The 26,281-nt window shown below is 39.7% G+C and overlaps 1 protein-coding gene across 3 annotated transcripts in view; it reads left to right on the top strand.

Moving 5' to 3' along the window:
* LOC133470331 (matrix metalloproteinase-16-like) overlaps nt 1-17,048 on the top strand; it is a 54,704-nt gene extending 37,656 nt beyond the window's left edge. For all 3 annotated transcript variants that reach the window (XM_061758585.1, XM_061758583.1, XM_061758584.1), the window contains 5 exons: nt 3,190-3,407; nt 7,453-7,591; nt 10,529-10,679; nt 11,009-11,124; nt 15,058-17,048. In XM_061758585.1, coding sequence (XP_061614569.1) covers nt 3,190-3,407; nt 7,453-7,591; nt 10,529-10,679; nt 11,009-11,124; nt 15,058-15,392 — 959 coding nt within the window. In that variant the 3' untranslated portion in view covers nt 15,393-17,048. The remainder of the gene's footprint in view (nt 1-3,189; nt 3,408-7,452; nt 7,592-10,528; nt 10,680-11,008; nt 11,125-15,057) is intronic.
* Nucleotides 17,049-26,281: the final 9,233 nt, after the last annotated feature.

Raw genomic sequence — 26,281 nt, 5'->3', positions numbered from 1 at the left:
TCGTATCAAATAGTGACATAAAACTTACAGAAACCTTCATAGAAGTGCAAAGATAGTCTTAATTTTTATATATGATCATATATTTGCTGGATACTCTTTGAAATGTCTTTTTTCAGCAAATCTTCTGAATTTGCCCTCAAACTTTGGACAGGTAATTTATTTCGGAAAAACCCTTAAATGACACATTTCCTTTTTTTATGTTTTTGTCAAGCTCGTGAATTTGTAACAGAGTTGTCCCTCATAGCTGTTGAGACTGTAAACCAGTTACACTCCACTGTGATGACAGCAGGTGGCTCACACGGGTGTCTGCACACTCTCCCTCTTTCTCTCTCTCTCTTTCTCTCTCTCACCCACACACACATACACGCACATGCACTCAAAAGTACCTGCCATCTGTTTACATGACCAGGGTACGTACCTTTGGCAGTGACAGACCTGGGCAAGGGATCGAATCTCTCCTCATCCCTCTTGTGTTTTACTTCTCTCCCTCCACCTCTCTCTTGTACTCCGAGTTGAAGGGCAGGACAAGTGGCAGCAACTCCTCTCACGGAAATCCTTCTCTTTTTTCCTAGCTATTGGCTTCTTTCCCTTTTTTTTCGTTCACATGGTAACACTCAATGTCGAATCTAAATAAGGTTAATGGTGGGACCTTCAGAGTCTAGATCAATGGGAAGTTGAGACTGAGGAGGAAAATTGGTATAACAAAAGTAGTGAGGCATGGTGAGTTGGGACAAGACTGATGGTTGGGTATGGAAGACAGCGTGTGAGATGAAAGGAAATTGGAGAGCAATTGGTTCAGTAGGCCCCTGCGCCAGTATGTGCCACTAATAATGTGTTTGCTTTATCCACCACTGTGATGGGTAAAATGCAGAGGAAAAATTCCATGTGCATGTGTTCACGACAAATACATTTCCTTCTTCTTCTTCTTCTTCTTTGATTGGTATTGGAATTGGTGTTACTGGAATCAGATTTGGCTGATGTACCCCACCTCTCACCCAGAGTCAGCTGTGGTAAACTTCAGCTCACCCGCAACTCTTGGGTTGTATTGTATTGAACGTTAGAAGTCTACAGTGATTTTAATCAACAAACCATATCATGCTTACTTCATGAACACCATAAAAAACAAAACAGCATTCTTTCATTTCGACAATTGTGGCCAGTCTTGCATTGTGATTGGCTGTCAGCCTGGTTTAAATGCAATCTGCACTGCATGACCACGTTCAGCACTGAAAAATGCACCCAAGCATATTAAGGTCACTTCACCCCTGCTTGCAAATGTTACTACAATTGCCATTAACTATAACTCTACGCTCGTGTGAAATGGAATTAACAGACTTTCAAGGTGATAGCTGCTTCACACTTGCTTCCCAGGCATAACGGTAGAGTCCTCAAGGAGTGCACAGTCACACAGCCCTTACAGATCAGCGCATTGAGATAATTAGATGTGTGGCAGTGCCAACGCTCCATTGATGATTGCTTTCAACACAAAGGAGCATGGGTGTTGAGTCTCGGATGTAAAACTTCACACTCCACTACCGCACTGGTAGCATTCCATCACTGTTACTCTTTTGATACTACCTTAGAAAACAACAAATTTGCAGATCAACCCCCCATGTCACGTTTGTACCTTACACACAGGACAGACCTTATGAAGACAGAAAAAAGCAGACAAATGACCAGTGCGTAAGGTGATTTTGTTTCTCCTATGTTTGGACATCACGTAATCCAGTTGTATTGTGAGCCCAATATGGTTGAAAACATTTTAATATCAAGTTGCCATGTGAGGACCTATGGAGCTGATGTCATTAGGCAGCTAACATATCTAGAAGCAGACTACATGAATACCAAGTGTAATTAAGGCTTAAACAGTTCACAGCAGTGAGATTGCACATTGTAGCCTCTGGCTTGGCATTCATTTCATCCTTCTAGGCATTTATTTCATGGATTCAAGCTATCAATTGAGCAAAAAATAAAAACCTTGGTGAAAAAATGTCACCACTCTCCATAACCTGCCAATGACCATATTTATGTTAAAGCTAATCTAAATAAATTGTGTATCACACGTTTTCTTGGAGTCACGTCTGATTTAATTTGCAGAAAGACTCCTCCGGGCTCCTTCCACACTAATAAGGTTTCTGTTTATTTTTGTTTGACTGCCATGAGTGACTTACATTCATTTGTTACACTCACTAAACTGTTCTGCCTTCTCTTGATCACAAGCAAATACACCTCAAGATTTGCCTTTTGGCATATGCTGCGAAAACTAAGCTTGGACTGATTATGGTTTTGATTGGGAAATAAAAAACAAAAGAGACAGCCTCAGTTGCCTCTTTGCTTCAGAGTATACGTAACTGTATTAATCACCACACAAATGGAAATTAGCTTTGTGGTGCGTTCCAACTTCGTGGTTCATAATGAAACAATTATACAGTGGATAAAAAAAAATCTGTATTTTATTTAGCTTTTATGAAGATTTTAACTTTTCATGGCACAGCGATGTTTCCAGTTTACGCCTGTGAGTGTCCATCTGACTGATCTCCCCCCATGCTTACGTAACTGCAGTGCCATTTGGCTCCTCTAATCTGGGATGTATTTCACAGGATTAAATTCAGTCAGTGAAAGGAATCCCTCTCATGTAAAACAGACGATCAGTTTTGTGGACTGGAAGATGTCTGTGCTCCTCTTAATCCACTTATCGGCCTGTCATTCAATTAGTTTGATGTAGTCTGTCTTCCGTCTATTCCCTGTAGATTACCTCCTTCCCTTAAAAAATTGCTCTTTCAGTTCCTTAATCTGTTTTTCATCCACTCATTCCAATAATAATTAGAATCATTAGATCTGTTTTACATTCATTTTGAAGGTTTACAATAACTTTATAGCCAATTACTTATGGTTACTTGTTATGATGATGTGGATAGAAGGGGATATTTTATTCCCCTGTTCTTATCTTTTGAACCCAGTCAACCTCATATCCTCTTTTTCACATTCATAGGGAATGTTATCTGTGCACCATCACGTGTTCAATTATTTATACTTGCAACCCACTCATGGTCTTCCTTTCTACCGCTCTCTCTGTACTCTCCGCATTTATGTTCTTCAGTCTCTGCTCTCATGTTATTCATGAATAATATTGAGCGACGCCAAGACCGGGGTAAAATTTGAGAGAAATGTCTTTTTTATTTTCTCTAGGGCCTCCTGACAAGCTCCCACAGCCCACCAAGCCTTTGCCAACAGTGCCCCCTGCTCGCTCTCACCCCCCATCAGATCCACGCAAACCAGACCGGCAGACCAGACCTCCAAGGCTGCCTCCCGGTGATAGACCATCCCACCCCAATTCTAAACCTAACATTTGTGATGGAAGTTTCAACACCTTGGCAATACTAAGGAGAGAGATGTTTGTCTTTAAGGTAAACGAAAGACTGGGATGTCAAACAAAACAATGGCAATATTGTGTCGCCTTTGAACCTCAGATCGGTTTTCATACCCTTTTACACTGCACAATACCAGCTCATCTGTGCTCGACTCTCCTGTCGGTTTTCAGTAGTCACAGGAAAACTGCGAAAACCATGCATCAGTCAAAAGACGTCATGAATAATTTTTAGGCGCGTGTCCTCAAATACATTTATTAGATAATTACGACGACACATTGATTACAAATCGTCAATATACTATATCGATTTCAATCGCAAATAGCAAATAGAGTGATGTAAGTCGCGTAGTCATGGAAAAGAGGCATAAGGGGCCTTAACATTCCTGAGACACATTTCACAGTAACACATGGCAAGTTATTTGAAGGCAGTTTTGTTATCAGTTATATTATCCATCATATTTCAGGTCCAATCTAACTACGGGAAATTAAAAATCTGCGCTCTGCTGGTCCGCGGTTCGTATGACCTACAAGTTTAAGAAATCGAACATGTCACATCTGTCTAAATTCTAGAACATAAACAGTTACATGTTTAAAGATATGATGAGCCAAAGCAGCCTAATGTGTAAATTCCTTATAAAAAATGCATATTTATCTTTTTTTGTGTGTGTTTGTTTTATTGTTTCTTTTGATACATTAATGAAGCTAGTCCACATTGATATAGTTTTGGTCAATGGTCATAAAAAAAAAAACTCGTTTTACCTCTAATGCCATCAAAAAGATGCTATTTTTCATGTTACTCTGGGCCAAGTGACAAAGCACTTGGACAAAATGGACACAAATGGGTATTCCAGTCAAAAGAACCACTATGCATGCTACAACAGTTGCACTTTCTTTCACAAAGCAGTGTGGCTTTTACCCCAGCACGAGAGAAAACCACACGTCCCTTAATCCATCCTTATTCTTGGTCGAAGCTTATGAGCGCTTCAAGCAGTAAGGAACACAGAAATACCTTGGGGCAACACACAAAGCAGCCCTGTGTACTGCTCCCAGAGGATAAAGAATGCCTCTCATGCTTTATGTGTGACGTTTTTTTTTTTGTTTTTTTTTGTTTTTTGGTTTTTTTTTGGGGGGGGGGGGGGGCGGGTGGTTATAAATAGTATTCATTTGTTAAATACGAGTCTTGTGGAACTAAGAAGAAGAAGGCTTTGTTTCGCACCCATTGTGTTTTTTATGGCCAAAGATGATAAATCCTGTTTTAAATCTACAGTAGATTATGGATGTACAGTAACTATATATCATACTCAGTGCCCATAGTAGCCTATGTGTATTCATCAGTCTGGAATGATGTCATCTTCTGACTGTAGTTGTCTCTTTGTCAAGTGTCTTTACTTTCTCACTGTTCATTACTCTGAAGTTAACTACTTGCTTACATTGGGTGATGAGCATCGTGGGAAAGCTTCTGCAAAGCTCAAATGTTTTGATGGAAAAGGGAAGAAACAATCTGAGTAAATATTGGGATATGATGCAACAAACAAACATTGCTTTACACAAATTGTACTTATGGTCAGTATAAGAAGCAGGGGAAAAGCAGGAATTTCAAAATGAAATGCATACTTTAGTATTATTTTTTGAAGCATATTTCACAGAACATACTGCAGGTTTGCTTGGCTACATTTACATATTATTAGAAATTTGAATTTGAGTCAAAATTGTCATTAGTTTCATGGTTTTTGCCATAGAAATGGTGATGTTCTTCACTTTACCCCGCAGTGGTTATCGATTTCAATATCTACTTAATGTTTCATCAAAGATTCACATTCACATTGTTTTTATTTCATATGTATTTCATATTAAACTATTTCTCATGATTAATCAGGCATAAGGCAAGGTTTAAAACTTGAATGGGGGGATTAATTCCCAAACATTTACTACCGTTTTAAGAATTCACTGAATATACCAGCTGATTCCAATAAATCCTTACACAATTGTGTTATCCTCTCACAAAGCTTAATAGTCCTTGTGGGAAATTATACTATAATTATATTACATTTAAGGGAATTTGCGGTAGCCATGTCTACCTACTATGCATGGAAAATAGCAGAAAAGATTGTTTATTATAATTATATGCTTCACTCTGTTCTCAGTATTTATGCTGACAACAGCCTGTTTTATAGACTAGTTAAATTACAAAACTAGGTGAGGTTCATGTAAGGTTCACAGATGGTGTAAAGCCAAGTGGTTTAGTGCTGCAAGTTAATGCTGAACCACGACGACGAAATGACAAAGATACCACTTTCCTTGACTGTCATTGCATCGTCACTGTTAGATGAACCTGCGCACCACAAAGTACACTTGAAGCTACAATATCCAGTGTACATTACAAATGCTGTGTAGTAGTAGTGCAGCTCGACAGTTAGTAGGCTAGAGGTTCCTAAATATCTGTTCATTTCGTCTTAACCTAGTTTAAAATGTATATCTCAACAGAGAAATATTATTGAGAAAATCTGCATTATTTTTTTTAATTTATTTACTCTGACTTGAACTTTTGGTGAATCTATTTCTACAATTTCAGATTGGCTGATGAAATAGTGTTTAAGCTTTCTGGACTGAGCTTTCTTTTCCTAGAGGGAGTATAAGATGTTGGGGTGGGGAAAAGCATTTTTTTCACTTTTATAAAGTCAAGCGGCTTCAGAAAGGTCAGATTTCAGAGTTAAATCTGTTTTCAATTACTCTGCTATTCCTTATACAAAGGAAAATGTGGAGCAGTTGCAATCTATGGAAGCTGTTAGTTTAAAGGTAGTGAGGCAGAGGATCAGAGAAGAAACTAAGAAAGTTAGGGAGAGAGAACAAGGTTAAAAGCAAAGAAATGGAAGAAGTGTCCAGTGCAGAGTCCCAAGGAAAGAATTGGATTAAAAAGTCAGAGAAAAAGAGCAGCAGAGAGACTTGTTTAATCAGCTATTGATGTAGCTTTCTTTGGGTGTGTGTTTGCCTCCTGCTCCACATCAATTCAAAATCTCTTATTCCTGAATGTATAATGTGTTCAGAAGATGTGATGAGCTGTTTTCTGCCAAAGGGTGGGACTTCTTGAGCGAGTCCAAATGGCCTTCACAGCTGGGTCTCCCCTGGCTCTCATTTTAGCATCAAGTTTCATCCCTCATCAAAAAGACACACCTTCCACTCCAAAAGGAAATCTGAGATGCTGCGATTCCAAACACTCCCGACATTCACATGCACGTGACTTGATGCCCCCCACACCCTTGAACTTCTATGTGTATTGCAACTGATGTGCTATCCAGCAAATCTCAAAATGCATCTGATGGTTCCTAAGAGGACTTTGATATAAGAATGGAAACAATTTGGCCTGGAATGTACAGTTTCACATTTTATAATTTATTTTCAGCAATGGAAAACTTTATACACGATATCGTTCCTTATTGCAGTTGTACGGTAATCAAAAATGTTAGTGCCGTACCTAGGACAGTTTCCGAACCTTTCCATTAAAACAGGACAGAATGTTCTTATTCTAATGAAGTTCCACATTCTTGAAACCCAATGTATCTTATGTTACTGAACATTTTACTGTATGTCCTTCTCCCATTCAGAGCAAAAGCAAGACTTTATGTGAGGTCATAGCAAGCAGGCTCCTTGGAATCAATACTGTATGTTTTAAAATTGTGCTTATCAATTTCCAATAAGTAACGGGCCTCAACAGGCAGAGAGAAACAAATACAAGACCTGTAGGAGCTCGGACTTTTTTTATTTGTATTTTTTTTTTATTGGTAAAATCAATGAGTCTATGTTGGATCTTGGCACATTTCAATCAAATATCATGATTTGGCAAGTTCATCTACTCCAAAACAAAGGAAGAACATCTAATTTGATATAAAAGAGTAAAAATTAAATTCGACACAAATAAAATCAAAGCAAAAAACCATAACCTTCTTGGCTGAGATAACTTAAAGGTCATTCACTGCCAGCCTTCCCGGTTAACATGGATATTTGACTTCCAAAGCCGTCAATGGCAGTGAATCTGTTAATAATAATAACTCATACTTGAAAACGGTCGTGTTTTTGTCTTTTAGGACCACTGGTTTTGGCGAGTAAGAGATAATGCTGTAATGCCCGGATACCCCATGCTAATCAATGTTTTCTGGAGGGGTCTGCCACCTAAAATTGATGCGGTCTATGAGAACAGTGAGGGCAAATTTGTTTTCTTCAAAGGTAAGGCTGTTTCTTTACTACCACCACTATCTTTCATCCCCACTTTATGTGTGTGTTGTTCACATCAGGGTCCTATGTTGTCCACTTTGAGTTAATACTACAACAAACATTCTTAGATAAGTTTTATTTGAGATGTTTTATTTTAGAAACTGTGTGGCTGTTCTTATGTGTCTCTTAAAACAAAAACAGACTCCTGTCTCTATATGCATCTTTGTTCTTTGTCGTCACTGAGGGAACTCACTTGATCTTACTTCACTATAACTCAGGAAAGATTAAAGTAATGTTTTGCTCACTTGGTTGGAAAAGCCAACGTAATCCCCAAGCTTTGACTTTTAATAATGTTGATACTGAGCTTAGTCCCTGTGGTATTAATGTCTCTCTTTAAATCTACCTCAAATTAATATAGTCTTGGAAATTACTTTCACGGCAGTTATATTGTCTTTTTTAAGTTTCTATTTTATCTGAATCAATATGCATGAAGCCGAAGCTTATGTAGGCAATGAAAGCACACTGGCAAACAAACTACAAATCTTCACTCAACCCCATTGCTATTTTCAAAAACCAACAAATCCTGGACGCGCTCACTACTTGGGCAGTGTGCGCCAAAAGCTTGTCTGCCTTTTCTCAACCCTGCTATCTTCCCAGACTGACTAACAACAGGATTGCTACATTTAATGCCAGTGTATGGCCTTTTGACTTGAAATACAGAACTAATTTCCCAGGAGTCGTTCTTTTGTCTGTCCGCATTCAGAAGGATAGGTTGTCCGAAAAGCAAAATACAACACTTTGATTCCTGACGTTGACAAAATACTCAAAATAGCCTTTTGTTGTACATTATTTTAAGTGAATCATTGCAATTTAAACAATTGCAATGATGAAGCCTTTAGGCTGTCACTGGTTTTTAATGCACCATACAAGCAGGTCAGTGTAGAGGCACTAGTGGTATACAGCACATTTGAAACAGAAGCAACCCCTTATCATACTCACTTTCTCTTCTAAGTCATCAAATGTGATTTGCATACACATTTTCTCATAAAAAAATGAATTGGCAAACGGGTTTGTCTTTCTGAGGTGAAACCAAACAATTTCTTCTTCAATCTAGCCATCAACGGTCGATACCTTATAAGACTATTGCATGGGACTTTGTACACAGAACAACTGTCGGTGTGTCTTTTAAAAAATGGTCTTTCTTTTGGGGGTGGGTAGCGGATTTAATCTCAGGGTGTGGTGTGTTATTTGTGTGTCAGGGCCAGAGGAAGTGTGACATTGATTGAGTGGGTCTATGTGAGGGAGAGAGGTTAAATGAATTCTCCAAAAAGGGGCCATCACTGGTCTCAGTGTGTGGAGCAAATACCACTCATTCATTTACTCTTTTTGGATTATGATCATTATGGCAACAATTTTACAACAGTTAGTAATTCTGTATACTGTACTACATATTGCTTCCACTGATCACATGGTTTTCTAAAATATTCCAGATTCTCCACATTTCAGAAATGTACATATACATTTTTAGTCTTTGTTGTGAAATGTTTCATCCATACATCCATTTTCCATACCGCTTTGTCCTCACAAGGGTCACGGGCGTGCTGGAACCTATCCCAGCCATCCTCGGGCGAGAGGCGGGGTACAACCTGAACTGGTCGCCAGCTAATCGCAGGGCACATATAAACAAACAACCATTCGTGCACACATTCATACCTAAGGGCAATTTAGAGTCTTCAATCAACCCTACCGTGCATGGTTTTTTTTGGGATGTGAGAGGAAACCGGAGTACCCGGAGAAAACCCAAGTCGGCGCGGGGAAACATGCAAACTCCACACAGGCGATTTGAACCCCGGCCCTCAGAACTGTGGCCACAGCGCCGCCGTGAAATGTTCTATTTTGAAATGTTTCATACACAAACTAATGCATCATTGTACTCAAACTAAATAGTTAAACAAGGACTGAGCTGTAGGTAAGATACAAAGATATAAAACATTCTATATCTTTTGTTCATTCCGCCCCCTACCATTATCATATTAGCCCGTTCTCACACACAATTTTGCCTGAAACACTCCGACCACCCCCTCTTCCTGCTCTTCAGCCCACCACCTCCAAGAGTGACTAAGAAAGTCACGTCCTGGGGTCACACTGTCAAAAGTGTGGAGTTTTACCTAATTACTCCGCAGGAAGGAGAGTTCACTACAGAGAGAAACTTGGGGAGGAGACTCAGAGAAGGGAAATAGAAAATGTAAATGTGTACATATTTCACATAAATACAAGTAAGCCCTAGTTTTGTGGGTGCCATGAATCTACGCAAACTAAATGGACAGATGCTGCTTTCTGAAGTTTTATTTATTTTTTTTTTTAATTTGTTTTTTTTATTCAAAATGTGACCATAATTTAAATGAGGATAGGATACTACTACTACTACTACTACTTACTATCAGTAGGATACTGAATCTAGATGGGAAAATTTTCAGAAGTACATTTGGGGGCGTTTGAGCAAATCGTAAAACAAAGTTTACTGAAGTTATGAAATAAGGATAATTTCTCTCATTACTTGGTTTTACAGCATTGTGCATCAGAAACTGTATATTGGAGTAAACATGACAAATAATTTAACATTCCATAGTAGATCATCACTCATACTATCGTTATCAAAACTCTAACACATCAGGGCTACTTATTTTTATCTCCTCGCAGTTTTTTCCAGCAATTCCCGTAGTATTTCAAAGCAAGGGCAGGAAGAAGTTGTCACTTTGTGTGTCCTATTTTGAACAATGGAAACATGACAATACACAAGGCAACAGGTTTACTGCTTGGTATTTACGCCAAAGCTTGTGCTCGCCGTCCTTGTAAATTTGCCCTTCTTGTGTATTGAACCTGGAGGGTAACTCACGATGTTGTTTGTCCTTCCTTCTCGCTATAAGTTTCTTGTTTTTTGTTTTGCAGGGAAGCAATACTGGGTGTTTAAGGACACGGTGTTGCAGGCCGGTTACCCTAAGGACATCACCCAGTATGGCCACGGCATGCCGGCTCAGAGCATCGAAACGGCCGTGTGGTGGGAAGATGTTGCTAAGACCTACTTCTTTAAAGGGGACAGGTAACAATGGCTATAGGAGATGTTCAAGTAATATTCAATTGTGACCCCACCCCTTAGTCCCTTTGAATTTCTTTGAATTATGTAGCACACCAAGACATTTTAGGCTATAGTCTTCTTCTTTGTGGTAACAGTTTATGGAACATCGCTACATCGCTCGCAGATAAAAATGGGAGATGAAAGTTTTTTATCTACGGGTGTATGTAAATGATTCAAGCTTTGAGCAGAAAGTACCATCTGTTGTCAGCTGTTTTTAATCTGTCGTTCATAGCAACACACCTCCTTGCTTTCGGTATTTATTTATTTTGTATTCATTTTTTGCTTGTTTTCAGGTACTGGCGCTACAATGAGGAAATGAGAACCATGGACCCCGGCTATCCCAAACCCATCACCGTGTGGAGAGGTGTGCCTGAATCGCCACAGGGGGCCTTTGTAGATAAAGCCAATGGTATGATCTGTCCTTCCTGATACTCTAATTTGGCAGCAGCAGTACTGTTCATGTGCCAGCTTCTATGGATTTCAAATGGTCATTGGTTCACTCTACAGGAGGTAAATCAGGGTAGCATTGATTGGAAACTTGGCCCAGTTATTTTTACATTATGTTGTAGCAGTTGGCATGTGTCCTCACATTTCAGAATTAGAATTTTTGTCATTGCGCAGTGGCAGTAGCAAATGGAATATGAAAATCTTTCATCCTACTCAAGAATAATTTTTCCAAATTAATTTGTAAGCCAACTATTTCTCGAGATCACCTTGCTCAGTTGAAGCAGGAAGAACAAGACCACCACTGGGTCCGTTTTCCAGTTTTAGGCAGTTGGCCTGAATCAAGTGGGGGGAGACGATGTAAAACTTTCAAAACTGTTACGTATTGAGCCCCTCAATAGTTTGGAAACGGGGAAACCTTTGCTTGTTCAGTTTATTCTGCCAGGTGGGTTTGGGCCCCGATTTGGCAGCACCTGGGTCGGAAAAATCAGGGCAGGTGGTGCTGAACGCTCGGGCCATCTGTCCTGTGGATCAGCAGCCAGATTCATAGCCCAATATTTCTGCCGCTGAGGCCAGGAGGAGCGTGCGCATGAAGGGTGGCCGGCGTGGCTGATTGGTGCCCACATTCATCACATGCACGCTCACTTTTGAAGCAGACACGGGATGGTGTCGAGTCACGTTCATGTGAGATTGACCCAGATAATGGAGCATAATTGAGTGTACGTACATGCCAAGTGTCTATATACATATGTGTGAGAAAGCAGGTTTTATATTATGGCGCCCTGGAACCATGTTGTCCTGGAAATAGCCCACAGTAGCACCTCCTGTGTCATTTCTCAAGCCACTCCGTTTTAATATTCATGTTGCATTTCTGTGTGAATAAAGTATTTGCAGCAACACATGAGAGATTAGATAAGTTCAGCAGAGTTAGTTCTGAGTACATGAGTGTTATCATTCAGGATGAAGATTAAAAAAAAAAATGGAAGTCATTACAGTTAAAAAAAATACTCCTACATCCAACGTCATTAACTTTTGCAACGATTAGATTCAGTCTAAGTCACCGCTCCATTATGTTGCTTTATTGTGAGACTTTCTGACTTCTTTAAGATGCATGCCCCAGCTACAGGTGGTCCATAGGCTGGAGCTAAAGTGCTACTTTTACGGGAATTCTGGAAATAGTAATTTAATCAAAAACACAAACGTTCAGTCGGATATACTTCCTGTGCAGTTTGCAAATGCAGCAGTGTGGCAGTAATGCTCCTGCTGTAGAATTCAGTTTTTTAAGAATTCGTCTGTAATGTGATGGATGTAGAGTGTGTGGCCTCGATAGCCTTGTCGCCCTGTTGTAAGTGGTGTGCTGTGTGCATGGGACAGGAATCCATTGAGATTGGTAGAAATTTAACAGAATTTGCATCAAATCTGCTGTTTTAACCAGTCTTGTATTGCAAAATGAACATAAAATAAACAAGTTCATTATCCAAATTCTCTTTTATAGACCTACCAGAAATGTTGCACATTTTTAGTTTAATAACGTAAATTCCCATTAAAAGCTTTCAACTTTTAAACGGTAGTTACACTAATTCATTATGTGTGGATGTTTTTTTTTTTTTTAAAGCTCATAAGTTCATCACATCATTTATCTGCTTCTGTCCACTCATAAACAACTGAGGAAAATAATTGATATTTTCAGTATCTGTTTGTTTATATGCACAAACAAATAAATTCCAAACTATTAATGAGCACGCATTCACATAGAAACACAATTTATTTCCCCCTTGCTTATGAGAAACAGTGTCACCTGCCCACCATTTTTAATAAGTCCTGAGTCCAATCTCGTTCGCTCTATTTACATTCGGAGTATTTCCATCCTCATTTTCCTTGAAAACAGCAGGCATGAATAATAAATAGCAAGTCAAGCTGTCGCATGGAGGGTAAGGACCCAGTTTTACATGACATATATTTTCAGGGATATTCTGTAGTCAACTTAAAAATGCATAAGAATGAATTCTATCAAATAAAAAAAATAAAAAATCTTCATTCCTGGTTTAGAGTAGACCAAACTTGCGATCATTAAATCAACTAAATTCATATTCAGACGTGTGTGTTCTAATGAATATACGTACATTGTGCACAGAAAGGAAATATTTTGGTTTTATCTTCACTCAACATTTGCACTGCTGTCTTCACAAATAATTCCACAGAGGGACAAGTGTTTCCAAGTGAATTCTTCCTCCAGGGGGTTGGAATCAAAGATGAACACTGACTCGTTGTGACTTTCTTGTTTGCTTGACACCGGGACAATTGTCCACTCATTCTCAGAAAGAAACAAAAACTGAGTGTTTGAAAAACACCAGAGCAGCTTGTTTGTGGATGACATTTTGTGCTTTGGTGTAATATTAGCTTTGGGGTTTGACTCCCATTTTTTTTAATGAGCTTTTTTAATTAATCTCCAGAGACAATGCTGCTTAACAACACTGCTGACAAGTGCACAGTGGCTCAACTGCAAAGTCATGCACAGTTCACTGTTGCTGAATTTGTTAAATTATTTAAGCTACTTGAGATGTGTGCCTGTGTAAACACAGTGACAGATAACCTTCATATAGCTAAACTATCCTGGCAACATTCCTTCAGCATTTTTAATTTAGAGAGCCAATATTGCAGTTGACCTGCAATATTTGCTTGTTGGCTTACTGATATCACTTCACATAAAAAATGTTGGAGGGTTTTGTCAGTTATTCCTGCTGTGAATTTTATATTCATATTTCATATATATCCTTGTATTCAGTTGAGATGATCATTGAAAATGTTGTCCTTAACCCAGGAGACGACCAATTGCGTATTGATTAGTCCTTATTTTATAGAAATGTATCTTCTTATGCAATTTGTTATTGTGAGAGAATGCTGATCTGAGTCAGTTGAAGTGGTTTTATTAATGCGATAGCAATGCTGTCATCAACAAATATGCAAAATGGACAAAAAAGCTAAAACTTTACATTAGGACGCACAAACCAACTTTTGGAGAGCTGGGAGAGAGGTTTTGTTCTGAGTGACAGCGCTTCTTTATTATGTGGTTCTCAGCTTCGAGTAGCTGTTACATGACATTTATACTTCACTTAAGTTGAACAATAGTAGCAGCAAGCTACGGTAACTATTGTATTGCTACAGCAACAAATCTAATGAGAAGACAGTACAGGGGGTCCTTGGTTTCCGATGGTCCCGACGTACGAGGCTCCGAGGTTACATCGCCCGATGGCACAAAGAAGGCACGCTCAGTTAAAAGATGGATGAATGGTTGGACGGATGAAGTTTCATCTGGGACAGCATGGTGATGCAGTGGTTAGCACGCAGCCTCAAAGTCTTGATATCCAAGGTCAGAATCTTGGCTCAGGCTCTCCTGTGTGGAGTGTGTGTTTCGGGATTCCCCCATGACCAACATGTGCCTGTTTCGGCAGGAACCGCTGCAAATGTGGTGGGAGCACAGACGAGCTCCTACTTGAACACCCCCCAAAAAATATGCACCTTTATGGCATGTATGTACCGGTACAGTTTGACAGTTTCAAGATTTCTACCATTCCCACCATTTTCCTTGATCTAACACAAACTGGTAAAAGCTAAAATTCACTTTAGTATATGGACAGCCTCAGTGTACACAAACTTTGTAGCACCTGTACCAAATATTTTTGTTTTTGTGTATTGTGGGTTACTTTTGGAAAAGTTATCAAATTGTAGGGTGAAAGACATTGTTCAGAGCGTTTTTATTGCTGTCGAAATAAGTTACATTTCACCTGAACAGTAGGTAAGGGTTAAATGAGGTGTATGAATCTTGGATTTGCAAGTGATTGTGGTCATGGCAATCCTTTTAACACTTGTCACTATTGTCTCTTTCTGCCCCCCTCAGGTTTCACCTACTTCTACAAGGGGAAGGAGTACTGGAAGTTCAACAACCAGTTCCTCAGAGTGGAGCCGGGTTACCCGCGTTCCTTCCTTAAGGACTTCATGGGCTGCGACTTAATGCCGGTGGACCCGGGGCGCCCGCCCGCCGGCGACGGCAACACGGACGTGGTCATCGAGCTGGACAACGAGGCGAACACGGTGAAGGCGGTTGCCATCGTCATCCCGTGTGTGTTGGCGCTGTGCCTGCTCGTGCTGGTCTATACTGTGGTGCAGTTCAAAAGGAAAGGTACGCCACGCCACATACTTTACTGCAAACGCTCCATGCAGGAATGGGTCTGAAGCATTAAGAGAAGAGAACAGAAGTGGACGGCGGCACTCTATCCTGTGAAGGATGATGTGGACATTTGAAGCCACGTCCTCTTTTGTTCGCCGATCAGACCCACAGCTGGCCTGCCAATTGGCCCCTTACACACAAGGCATGACCTCCGGACAAGATGACTGTTGAATCAGCTTTTTTCACTTACAAGGGGAGCAGAGGGACACTTTGTGGGGACTGCCTTCCCTAAAATGACCTTCAGACAGTTAGAAAATAAAAACAACTTGAGGTCCGTTTCGTTTTGTATCTCTTTTGCCGGACTGCTCTTAATCAGAATCAGAGAGGACTTTTCAGCGGGACACACAGGCAAGTCATTGTCATCTGTCATATCAGGTGTCAGGACAAAAAAAAAAATATAATAATAATCTGATTTCTGTGCCCCCCACTCCAAAAGAAAATTACACTTCTTTTGTTTTTTTATTGTTCTTCTTTTAATTTTCCAATTTCATTTGGATTCTTTAAGGAGGTCGTCACTGTTCCCTTTAAAATGTTCCCGAGGAAGAGACCAAACGAAACCAAATAAAATATCTCCAAAGAGGATCTCTTATCTTTTTTCCTTTACGTTTTCAGATGTCATTTTGTCTTCATTTGATCCCTCTTTCCCTCCTCTGCATCCATGCAGTGATTAAGAGTGGGAGCTCTGACTGTTGTGGCAAACATTCTGCAATATTTGAACTCGCCTTAATTATACTTAATATTTCTTGCTTTGTTTTGCTGTTCTGTTGCGTTTTTTTTTTTTTTTCTATACTGCTCCTCGTTCGTTTTATTTTTTATGAGAAGCAGCTTTAAAAGCTTCTTGTGATTTGGTATTTCTGGATTTTATTACATGACCCAGAATGCTCAGCACTGGCTTGCTGAGCTCTTCTGGACAATCTAGTCCGCTTGTATTCAGAGTAATGTTATTATATGTAGGCGGTCCCTGGAGTAAAGCCACTATTTTGTGTTTTATATTTGTTGCTGTTAAAGTTTTATCATTTTCCTGTGGCAGATTTCTGGCAACTTGAACATCTTTGGATTTATTTTTTTGATTGTCCTTTGTCTTAAAGTCCCCCTTTTATTTTGACAAATTGTATATCCAAATGTCATTCTCTCTGTTTTTTTTTTTTGTGAATGGATTTCTTTGAAGAAATCCTGTCTACTGCCTTTTTTTGCGAGATTTCTCACATCCCTGAATGCTGTCTTCTTTCTGTCCAAGGACCCGAAAAGTCAAGATCAGTGCCTGTGTCAGCATGCATGCAAGCTTTTACAACCACACATCTGCTCAACGTGGCTTTCTTCTCCTTAAAAGCTAGGAGGCCTTTTTTAACCTATGTTTTTTTTTTAGAATATGTTACCCAATTCCCACCCTACAGGTACAGGTAAATCTAAAACAAACATCCAATAGGATCATGTAGGTACATTTGGGAAGATATTAGGCAATCTATCCAGTTGGTCCCATCAACAGATCAACTTTTTAATGTGCTTCTGAATGTCTGTTTTCATGATCGCATAGTCTTCTTTTCTTTTCTGGTTAAAGCAAATGGAACATCTCAAATTTCTTTTTCGTGTAAGTCTTTGGGACAAAAGAGAAAAATGTCCTGACAGAATGAATAAATTGATCAATCCATGATTCAAAGCTGCCTTGAAACTGTTCATCTTTTTTTTAACCATGTATGACTATATCACTACAGCGAATCCTCGGTTTACGTGGTTCCCAATGTACGTTTCCAGGTTATGAACGGCGTGCAAAGAATTAGCTTGTGCAGCGGCGTAAGAATACGTCACCAACCAGCACAAGAAGGCATGCTCAATCACTGCTGTATTTACTGCTTTTTATTTGAATATTTATCTTTAGCCTAGAAGTGCATTTCCTACAAAGATGTACTGTAACTATACGTTAGCGTAGGTTCATAATAGACAAGGTCATGTTCCGACTTGCGTGCAAATTGGGGTTATTGTCGCCACCATAGAAACAGAATTCAGTCATAAGCAGAGAAGGAGCTTGTTTAAAATCTAAGACGAAAATTTAAGTAACAATTTTTTGGTACTAGTTATTTTAGTTTGAGTATGTATGTAAATTTAATTTAGGATTTATATGGCAGGAAATATAAAGGGAAGTCAAGAAGAATCTTATCAGCAATCTATCACACTATAACAACATAAAGTACGTACTGCTTACTGGCTAGTCAGTCCATTATGTAAACACAGCTGAAGTAACACAGAGATACCGATGTGCTAACTTCACGAGCCTAAGTACATTTACAGTGTTCACTTTCAACCATGTAGTCAAAGGATTGGGACATTACCACTCTTTGTTGTCTTTAACAAAATAATGCTGCCTTAAGTAGTGGTCTGCGAGGATGTAGACCTTTGCTGACACCGTGTTCTTTTTCCAACTTCATTTATGCTCCCGGTGACCCTGTCATATTTGCAAATTAAGTGTGTTCACATTAATTTCTGAAAATCCCTTTTCTACCAGTTCAGGGTTACAGGTGCGCTGGACCTGATCCCAGCAGGGTGAGAGGTGGGGTACACCCTGGACTTGTCACCTGTCAATCACAGGGCGCATACAGTAAAGTCAAACAATCTTTTTTCTGATGGAAACTTTTGCAATCCTAGCCAGCAGCAAAGCTATCTGATTCTGTAAAAGAAAAAAAGGCATACGTGTTGATGTGAGGCTGAGAGTTCAACCATGTACTGTTAAAAGTTGATAAGTAGATCGTAGATAAAATGGGTACTCTGGCCTTATTTGGTGATTTATCACATGTTGCAGAAGAGGTTGAAGTCAAGACGTCTTATTGACTAACAATTTCCCAGTGGAATAAAAATGATATACTTGACAATGATCTATGTTGATACACTATATGTTCCTGTGTATCCAAGTGTATTGTTATTCCATGTATTCCGTGTTGCATTTCAACCGTGTACTTTGCATAGCAGGCTCAACCCAAGAGCGGCTGCTTGCGCTGACTCACATTGGCCAGGCATGTTATTCTATGGGGCTATTTTGGTCAGACCTCCTCCTCATCCTGCTCTTCCTCCTGCTGCTGCCATTGGCTTAGAAATTGAGTGATTACAACAGGAACTGAAGGAATACATTTTCATTTAAGCTAAGCCCTTCCGGTACCCTGCTTAATGGCCCCCTCCTATGTTAAGGACCATTTATCCTAGTGGTGGTTATTAGCGCCGCTCAGTGCAGCGCCTCAGAGAGTCTGGTTGAAGGTTAGCCAGGGTCAAACTGTCGCCTTGGCCTGTAAAATGAAGGAGAAGGAAAAAAACAACACGGAGAGATGAATGATTGTTAACGTGCACTGTGTCAGTAACTGGAAAGCTGCTAGAGCAACACCGTCTGGTCACGTCCTACAAATGCTTCTGGTTTTTACATCGCAACTTTAACTGTGAAGTTTCTCAGCGCCCATTAGTACACCGGACCATTTTCTAAAAGCTGCAATATAGAGCAAGTAGACAAGTGCCCATGTCTACTTTTAGTTCAGCACTGTTTACTTTATTTACTGTAGTTTCAGGGCTCTAAGTGCAGCCACCCAGAGGTCCGTCAAAGTTACAAAATGCGTACTCGCCATTGGCCCAGCGGTATGTAGGACAGTATCAGGGCTGGCTCCTTGCATGAGACAGGACCACCCTCTGAAGGCTAATTTCAGCCAGACAAATGGTTAGCAAAGTATATTATATTTCTTGATCCTTGGGGTACTTTGATGAAAGCCAGTTATTAACACAGCTGTTCTACATCATTTAAAATGACAGACTTCTAACTAGAATATTAACTTACTCAAAATTTGCTGAGATGCTCTCATCTGACAAAGATAGCTAACAACAAAGATTATATTGACATTAATCTGACGTCAGTAAAACAACGACGGCAGCACATATAAAGACTAGAAAGAAAGAAAAAACGTATGAACAAATACAATCTGTGTTTATTTGCTATGCTAGATGTTGCCATTTAAAATGTGGTGTGTAAATATTGTATGTGCCTGTATCATGGAGAGGTGAATGCAGACATGTTTTTTGTTTACATTTGCTAGACTGCTTTAAAGTCAGACCTTGTAAGCTTCAAGTGGGGTATTTGCTACTTCCCTGATTTCCCAAATGCAGCATAAGTGGATAAATCTGCTCTATGCTAGGGTCCTGACTCCCTATTTTTTACAAACGATGTTGACTCACAGGCCAATGGATTTTCTTTGTTTCCTCATTTTTCCACTGCAGACTGTATTGTGTATTAATAAATATTTCTGAGAACATGCTTTTATGTCGGCAGCACGGCGGTGTACTCGTCTGCCTCGTGGTTCTGGGATTCGAGGGTTGAATATTGACTTTGGCCTTCCTGTGTCGAGCATTTTCTTCCCATGCTCCGACTTTTTCCACATTACAAAAACATGTTAACTTTGGTTATTCAAAGACTCTAAATTAGGTGTGAATGTGTGAGCATTTGCCCTGTGACTGGCTGGCGAACAGTCCAGGGTGTACCCCGCCTCTCGCCCAAAGGCAGCTGGGATAGGCTTCATGGTCATATCGGTGCATTCCAAGCCTAGTTTGACAGTGATTAGAAAAGATTGCCCACCCCCATTTCAAATTCATAGCATAGCATATTCGTGACATGAAAGGCGACATGTGACAGGTGTCGTAGCGTGAAAGAGATGGTGCTGTATTTTTTTTCTTCTTTTTGTGTGGAGAAATGAGATAGTTATTGTCACTTTATGGAGTGTGGCAGATGAAAGCTGTCTTCCTATCTCCCCAAGTTACATCCATTGGCTAATAGCACATAAAAGACCCATAAAACACCTTTAAAAAGACTGAACAATGAAAAACTGCACTTTCCATATGGAACGAGACTGAGCTAACAAATAAATGAGGCCTCTGCGCATTCCATATCTAATAGTTTTGTACAATGAGCTGCGAGAATCGGACATGCCAGAAAATGTGTTTGCAATTCACTGCCAAATGGTTTTTCAGTGGCGGTGCACCTTCTCGCTTAAAAAAAGTCTGCTTTGACTAAAACGTCAATGCATATAAAAACATACTAAGTGTGTATGGTACATTCCAGCCACATTTTGCTTTTGTTGAAAGTATTTCTGGACTAACAGCATTATATTTTCTTTTCTATTTCTCCAATTGCTGACACTTTGTTTAGCCTTCCTGCCATGTTTTGATTGAAAGCTTTCTCGTTTCACTTCTCCAGCTGTCTTGTGCAAAGCTGTTATGTGCGCTTTGTTCACGCCATCAGCGGTCTGGCACTGATGAATCCCGACAGAAAGTAACAGCAATTTAATGCTATACAGACTCAAATGAATTCAATTAAAACGTTCTTCAAAAGCGTGCTCGCTCCTGGCAAATATGTTTTGACAGTTTCCAATCAGGATGACGCAAATGGAGGTGTAGCGATTTATTTTAGTATGAGGATGAATGAAAATGAAATGCTGAGCTCCAACAGACTCCATCAATATCACCGTAATTTTGTTACTCTACTTCTTAAAACACTGAATTATATGACCTGTCAACTTAAATGCATAACCTTCACTTTAAGATTTCACTTTTAAGGGGGAATACATCATTTTAAGATTTTCTTTCATTGTGTGTGTGTGTGTGTGTGTTTTCTTTTCGTTTTCTTTTTCTTTTTTTAAGCAGCACTAAGGATTATTTTAAAGTCAAAATACCTAAATGATTTTTTAAAAAAAAGATATTTTAACAGCATATTTCTCGCTACGGTGAAATCAACGCATGCAGCATTTTATCACCAAGCCATCGAATTACACGTCAACTTCTTTCTTTTAAAAAATCAAGTCCCTGGCACAGCTACAAATAACAGAATAAATCTATTTCTTAAAAAAATCAGCGACAACATTGTGAACCTGTGTATGTGACATTGCCGTCAGGAGGACTTCTTGGGCAAGGGCAAATATATATCAGCCAATGTGAGCACTGCAGTTGCCAACACATAAATGGCACTGTTCGAAAGGTGCGAAGAGTAGTCATGTAAACAGAACAACTATATACTTCATTGTAATTATTGATTTATTTTCACTTCTCTATAAGCTTAGGTAGCAAAGTACAGCATCATCTATTCTCAAATGTGTTTTACATGAATGTTATTAACACTCTACAAGTGTTTTTTTTTGTGGCGAGCTCAAGGTTAAAATACTGCAGGAGGAGCCCCACAAAGGTAAATACCACACTCTTTGGGAAGTGTAAAAATGTGGTGGCTCAGCGGTTAATGGTGAGAAAAGAATGTAGCTGACTTTGACTGCCGCCACCGCAAAATTATCCTAAGAGCTCCGGTGGGCCTTTTTTTTCTTTAGATGGTCAAAAGTTCATATTTTGTCAGGGTCGTACTGAGACAAAAATCCCCCCTGAGTAATGTTATGTCTGAGCTCAAGGTGAAGTACTAAGAAGTTGGGTGGTAATTATGAACTTATGTTGACCTTAACTAAGCCACAGCTATATTTTCTATAGGTGTGGATTTGCTACTATAACGTTTAGAATGTGTGGTTCTCTTTTGCGTAATGTCCACACAGGCTGCGCGGGTTCGGTTTTCCACTCAGTGATGCCGTGAATGTGAGTATGAATGGCTGTCTGTCTTTATGTTGTACGTGTCCAGGATGTCGTCCACCTGTCACCCAAAGTCAGTTGGGATAGTGGATGGATGGATGGAAGAATGGACCATGGTGCCCATACAGTATAGTAAGGTTGCTTATTTACTGAGGAGGAAAAAAATAACAGCTACAAAATTCAATTTTACTCGACCAATATGCAGTGCAGTCTTTCACATAGTGGACACAGTGCAGGTCACAGGGTGCATGCTTTGGGACGATGTAGATAGCATCTCTGCGTTCCTTGATGGCTTTTCTTACCTTCCTCTGTCCTCTGTATGTGTGTGTGTGTGAGAGAGAGCTTCTCATTAAAGCAGTAAACACAGTATCCACTTTCCACAAACTCCACACTTGCTTCCATCTAGACAGGATAAAAGAGGAAATGGTAAGTAATGATCCACGGTGTTGAGGTCAAATTAGCTCAATTAATCATCATTGATTGGTACTATGTAGAACACCGTTCCTTTCTTTCCGTGCTAGTTATGGCAAGAGTATGCTTAGCAAAAATATTTGTTCATCTGTTGGCGCTTGTTTTGTTTGGAGTTACAGTCAATACCTGTCTCCTTGTAAACACACAAGAAATACGCATCGGAAAGTCCTGAGCTTACTCAAACAAGTTATTTACCTCTGAACTTTCACCATCATCAAACATTAAATCATTGGTAAAATTATTATTTTTATTACCCAGTCCATTTTCCCCAAGAAGGAAATTGTTATTATTATTATTATATCACACAACTACAGCTAAAGAGTGGGTGTTGGATAATCTGGATACTAACTTTTTCCCATCGTAGGCTACGAGAGCTTACAAGTGATAGTGTTAGCAAGGCTTCATGGTCTAATGTTTCCCTTTAAATCTCCTTCGCTTTTCCGATTGTAAATTTAACAAATTTGATTTGGTAGCCACCGTACCATGTTATTGCTTCATTAAAAAAAATTGTTTTCACTTATTGTACTGTATTCAGTTTTAACCACACAGTAATAAAAATAAGGTAAATACTAACTTTGTTCTGAGTCTGGAACGGATGAACTGCATTTACATTCATTTCAATGGGAAACATTACCTTGGTTCACAAACAGAGTCACGGAAAGGATTAAAGTCATGAACCGTGTATCCACTGCACGACTATTTCTAGGTTATATCTAATCTCAGCACACAGGCTGAGTTGTTGATCCAACACAGAGGTTGCTCTGCTGCTGCTGCTGCTGCTGCTGCTGATGATGATGATGATGATGATGATGATGATGTACATCTTAGAACGTGGGAACATCACACGAGAAAAAATATGTGTTTATTTTTTCCTGGCCTGATTTCACAGCTTCCCGTTCCAGTGATAACGCTTTATCAGCAGGACACATACAGTAGGACACTATTTTTTTCACGTTAAACCTGACTTTTTTTTTTTAAGGACCTCAGCAACAAATCTGCTACATCAACAGCCCAGACCATCGACTTTCTTTTTCCCGTTGGTGATGATTTTCTTTGAGCGGGAGCTCACACTCAGGAAGTGTGCAATTCAAACAGCGCAGAGAGGTTATATGGCTTCTTTGCTGTCTATCAATACTAGGCTTTATTTTGCTTTGATAGTTGGAATGACAATTCTCTTCCCATGCTCTGGGCAATTGTATACAGCAACAACAGCTAGACCACGGGATCATACTATTATGATTTAAGAGACATCTGCATCCTTAAAAGCGCCAATATGACCTCAGAGTAACAGTTACAGATTCACTTCGGTGGCTGGATTGTAATATGGACTACAGCAAGGATACCCTCATCCCCCGTGTGTATGTGAGTGTGCGTTTTTAAAAGCAAACTTGGGCACACAACGAACACTGTGTCGCATATACTAGCTAAGCGTCTTTTCATGTCGTTGTAGTCAAGTAAAGATTTCAGCAATGTATGTTGAAAATAATCATCTTTTTGGGGGATGGAATAAACATTTCATATAACCAAGGTTATGGTTAAAGATTAAAAAAAAAATTCTCAAGGTCTTGCACCTCCCCTGAAGTCCTCTGGTCAAAGAGGTAGGCTTATACTTCAAAAAAAAGACTGACATATGTTGATTATTAGGACTCTCTTTTTGATAGATAGATAGATAGGTAGATAGGTAGATATGCTGGGATGTATGACCAGTATTACGGTTTTCCGTTCATTTACTGTTTGTGGAGTTTGGCTCTTGATAGTGTCTTTTAGCACTCACACGCAATTTCTAGTCGTTCCTCACTGTTACTATCCAACCAAAACACGTCACTGTTAGAAACAGACGCTGACAGCTTTGAGTCTCAGTAGACTAGCAAAACGACAGGAAGTGAGGAGGGGGTCGGGGGGGTTTAAGACAGATGACAGCGGGCCCTATGAGACGATCCACTGTGAGAACAAGCGAAGGCTCCATGAAGTCGTCAACTTGATGTAAATGGCTTTTTACACACCGTGGCCTTGTAAAGCAAAGAGCATGGTCTGTGCGATCATAAAGAGAGCAACTATAAGGGCAATGAAGTGTATATCCACACGTCTTCTCACAGGATGTGTGGTCAGTGGCCTGAATCGCCTTTGTACAGTGTTGCTGTGCTATAATGGAAACATCTCTGAGTATGATACTGTGCAGTTCTACACAATAAATTCCTCTATGGCGATGTCATTCAAAAGGGAATGTTATTATATTTGTAAAGGGCCGATTTTTGATATAACCATCATGTTGCAGGGCAGCCTGGTATAATACAGTAGTGGTTAGCCCGTCTTTCTCGCAGTCGAAATGTCCCGTGTTCAAATCACGTGTGGCGTCAGCATGTTCAGCCTGTGCGTGCGTTGTTTTTATTCTGGTCCTCTGGTTTCCTCCTAGGATCCAAAAATGCGCATTCTGGGTTTATTGAAAACTAAATCCCAGTCAGTGATTGTACGAATGTGAGTGGGAATGGTTGTCTGTCTCCACATGTGCCCTTTGTTTGGCTGGCGACCGGTCCGGGGTGTCGTCTGCTGGGATAAACTACCATACTACCATACTTGGTACTAAAAATGAATATATGAATATTGCATTGGATGTCATTAGATTGTGCAAGTGTTACTAATGTGTCCAGTGAGAGAAGAATTGGACGTCATTTATAAAAGCCGTCAATAAGATAGAAATTCCTAAATCTGTCCTACGGCTGGATGCAATCATGGACGTCTTTAGTACTTAATGAATCAGATTAAGATTCTGAGACTATAAAGCAGGTAGCAGTGAGCCATTAATGGCTCATTGGAAGTTACAGTCTATCCAAAAGCAGCCATTATGGAAACGTTAAGTGCTCTGCACACTACAAGGGTGGGAATTGGGACAGGTTCAGTGCAAACGTGCAGCCTTAACAGCCAGTCCCAATTTATAGGATGTGGCGGTGTTAGCGGTGAGTCGCTGTGATTCTCGCTCTGACAGTTACTTAGCGAGGCCCCTGTGGGCGCCCGCCTTTTTTCCCTAGGAAAGTCATTATAGAAGTGGATTATACACGACAGCAGAATCTCATTCTCAAACCTCTCAGGAAGTGCGAGGCTGAAACATTTGGATTAAAAACACTCGGCCAAAGCTCAGTTCAAATATGAAAAATGCACATTTACACTCCTTTTGAAAATGCTGCGTGTGCTTTTATGTTTAGCTCTCAGGCTCGCAGTTATCAATAAGTGCTATGCGTTGTCAGTGGACATTTGCGTGCAATCACCTCGGATTTAAACCTTCATACACTAAGGTATCTCACATGCAATTGTAATCATAGCAATAATCATCATCTAATCCCAAGGATGACACAGAATTATTACCTTCCAAATTCATTACATCACTGGAGATATTACACTGCAGTTGGCATGCTTCCTTCTACAGTGAGGTGAAAGGTGGAACAAAAATTGCACAGGGAAGGATAATCAAGATGAGTCAATAATTATAATTTCTATACACGCTACTAAAAGGGTTGACGTCGAATAATTCAATACTTGATGATTGAACGTAGACAATAATTGTTACTTTGAAAATGAATTGCCTCGTTGTTTTCAGTTGCAATCGGTTGAGCCGCTGCTCAAATCACATTTCAGCCACACACGTAAGATTGACGTTGTGGATTATATGATCTGCAGTTGCAGAATGATAAACATCATTTACAAAAACAAAGCGGAGTAGGGTTTGAAATGAAGGTGCGCTATACTGCATTCGTGTTTAAAAATGTCTCTTTCTATTATATAACTAACAATCTAATTACATTAAATGCAGTGGGTATAAAAAGTCTACACACCCATGTTCAAA

This window comes from Phyllopteryx taeniolatus, chromosome 20 (assembly GCF_024500385.1).
Source record: "Phyllopteryx taeniolatus isolate TA_2022b chromosome 20, UOR_Ptae_1.2, whole genome shotgun sequence".
In the NCBI taxonomy this organism is placed as follows: domain Eukaryota; kingdom Metazoa; phylum Chordata; class Actinopteri; order Syngnathiformes; family Syngnathidae; genus Phyllopteryx; species Phyllopteryx taeniolatus.
The sequence above is the reverse complement of the archived record's forward strand: the minus strand, read 5'-3'. Positions and strand labels throughout refer to the sequence as shown.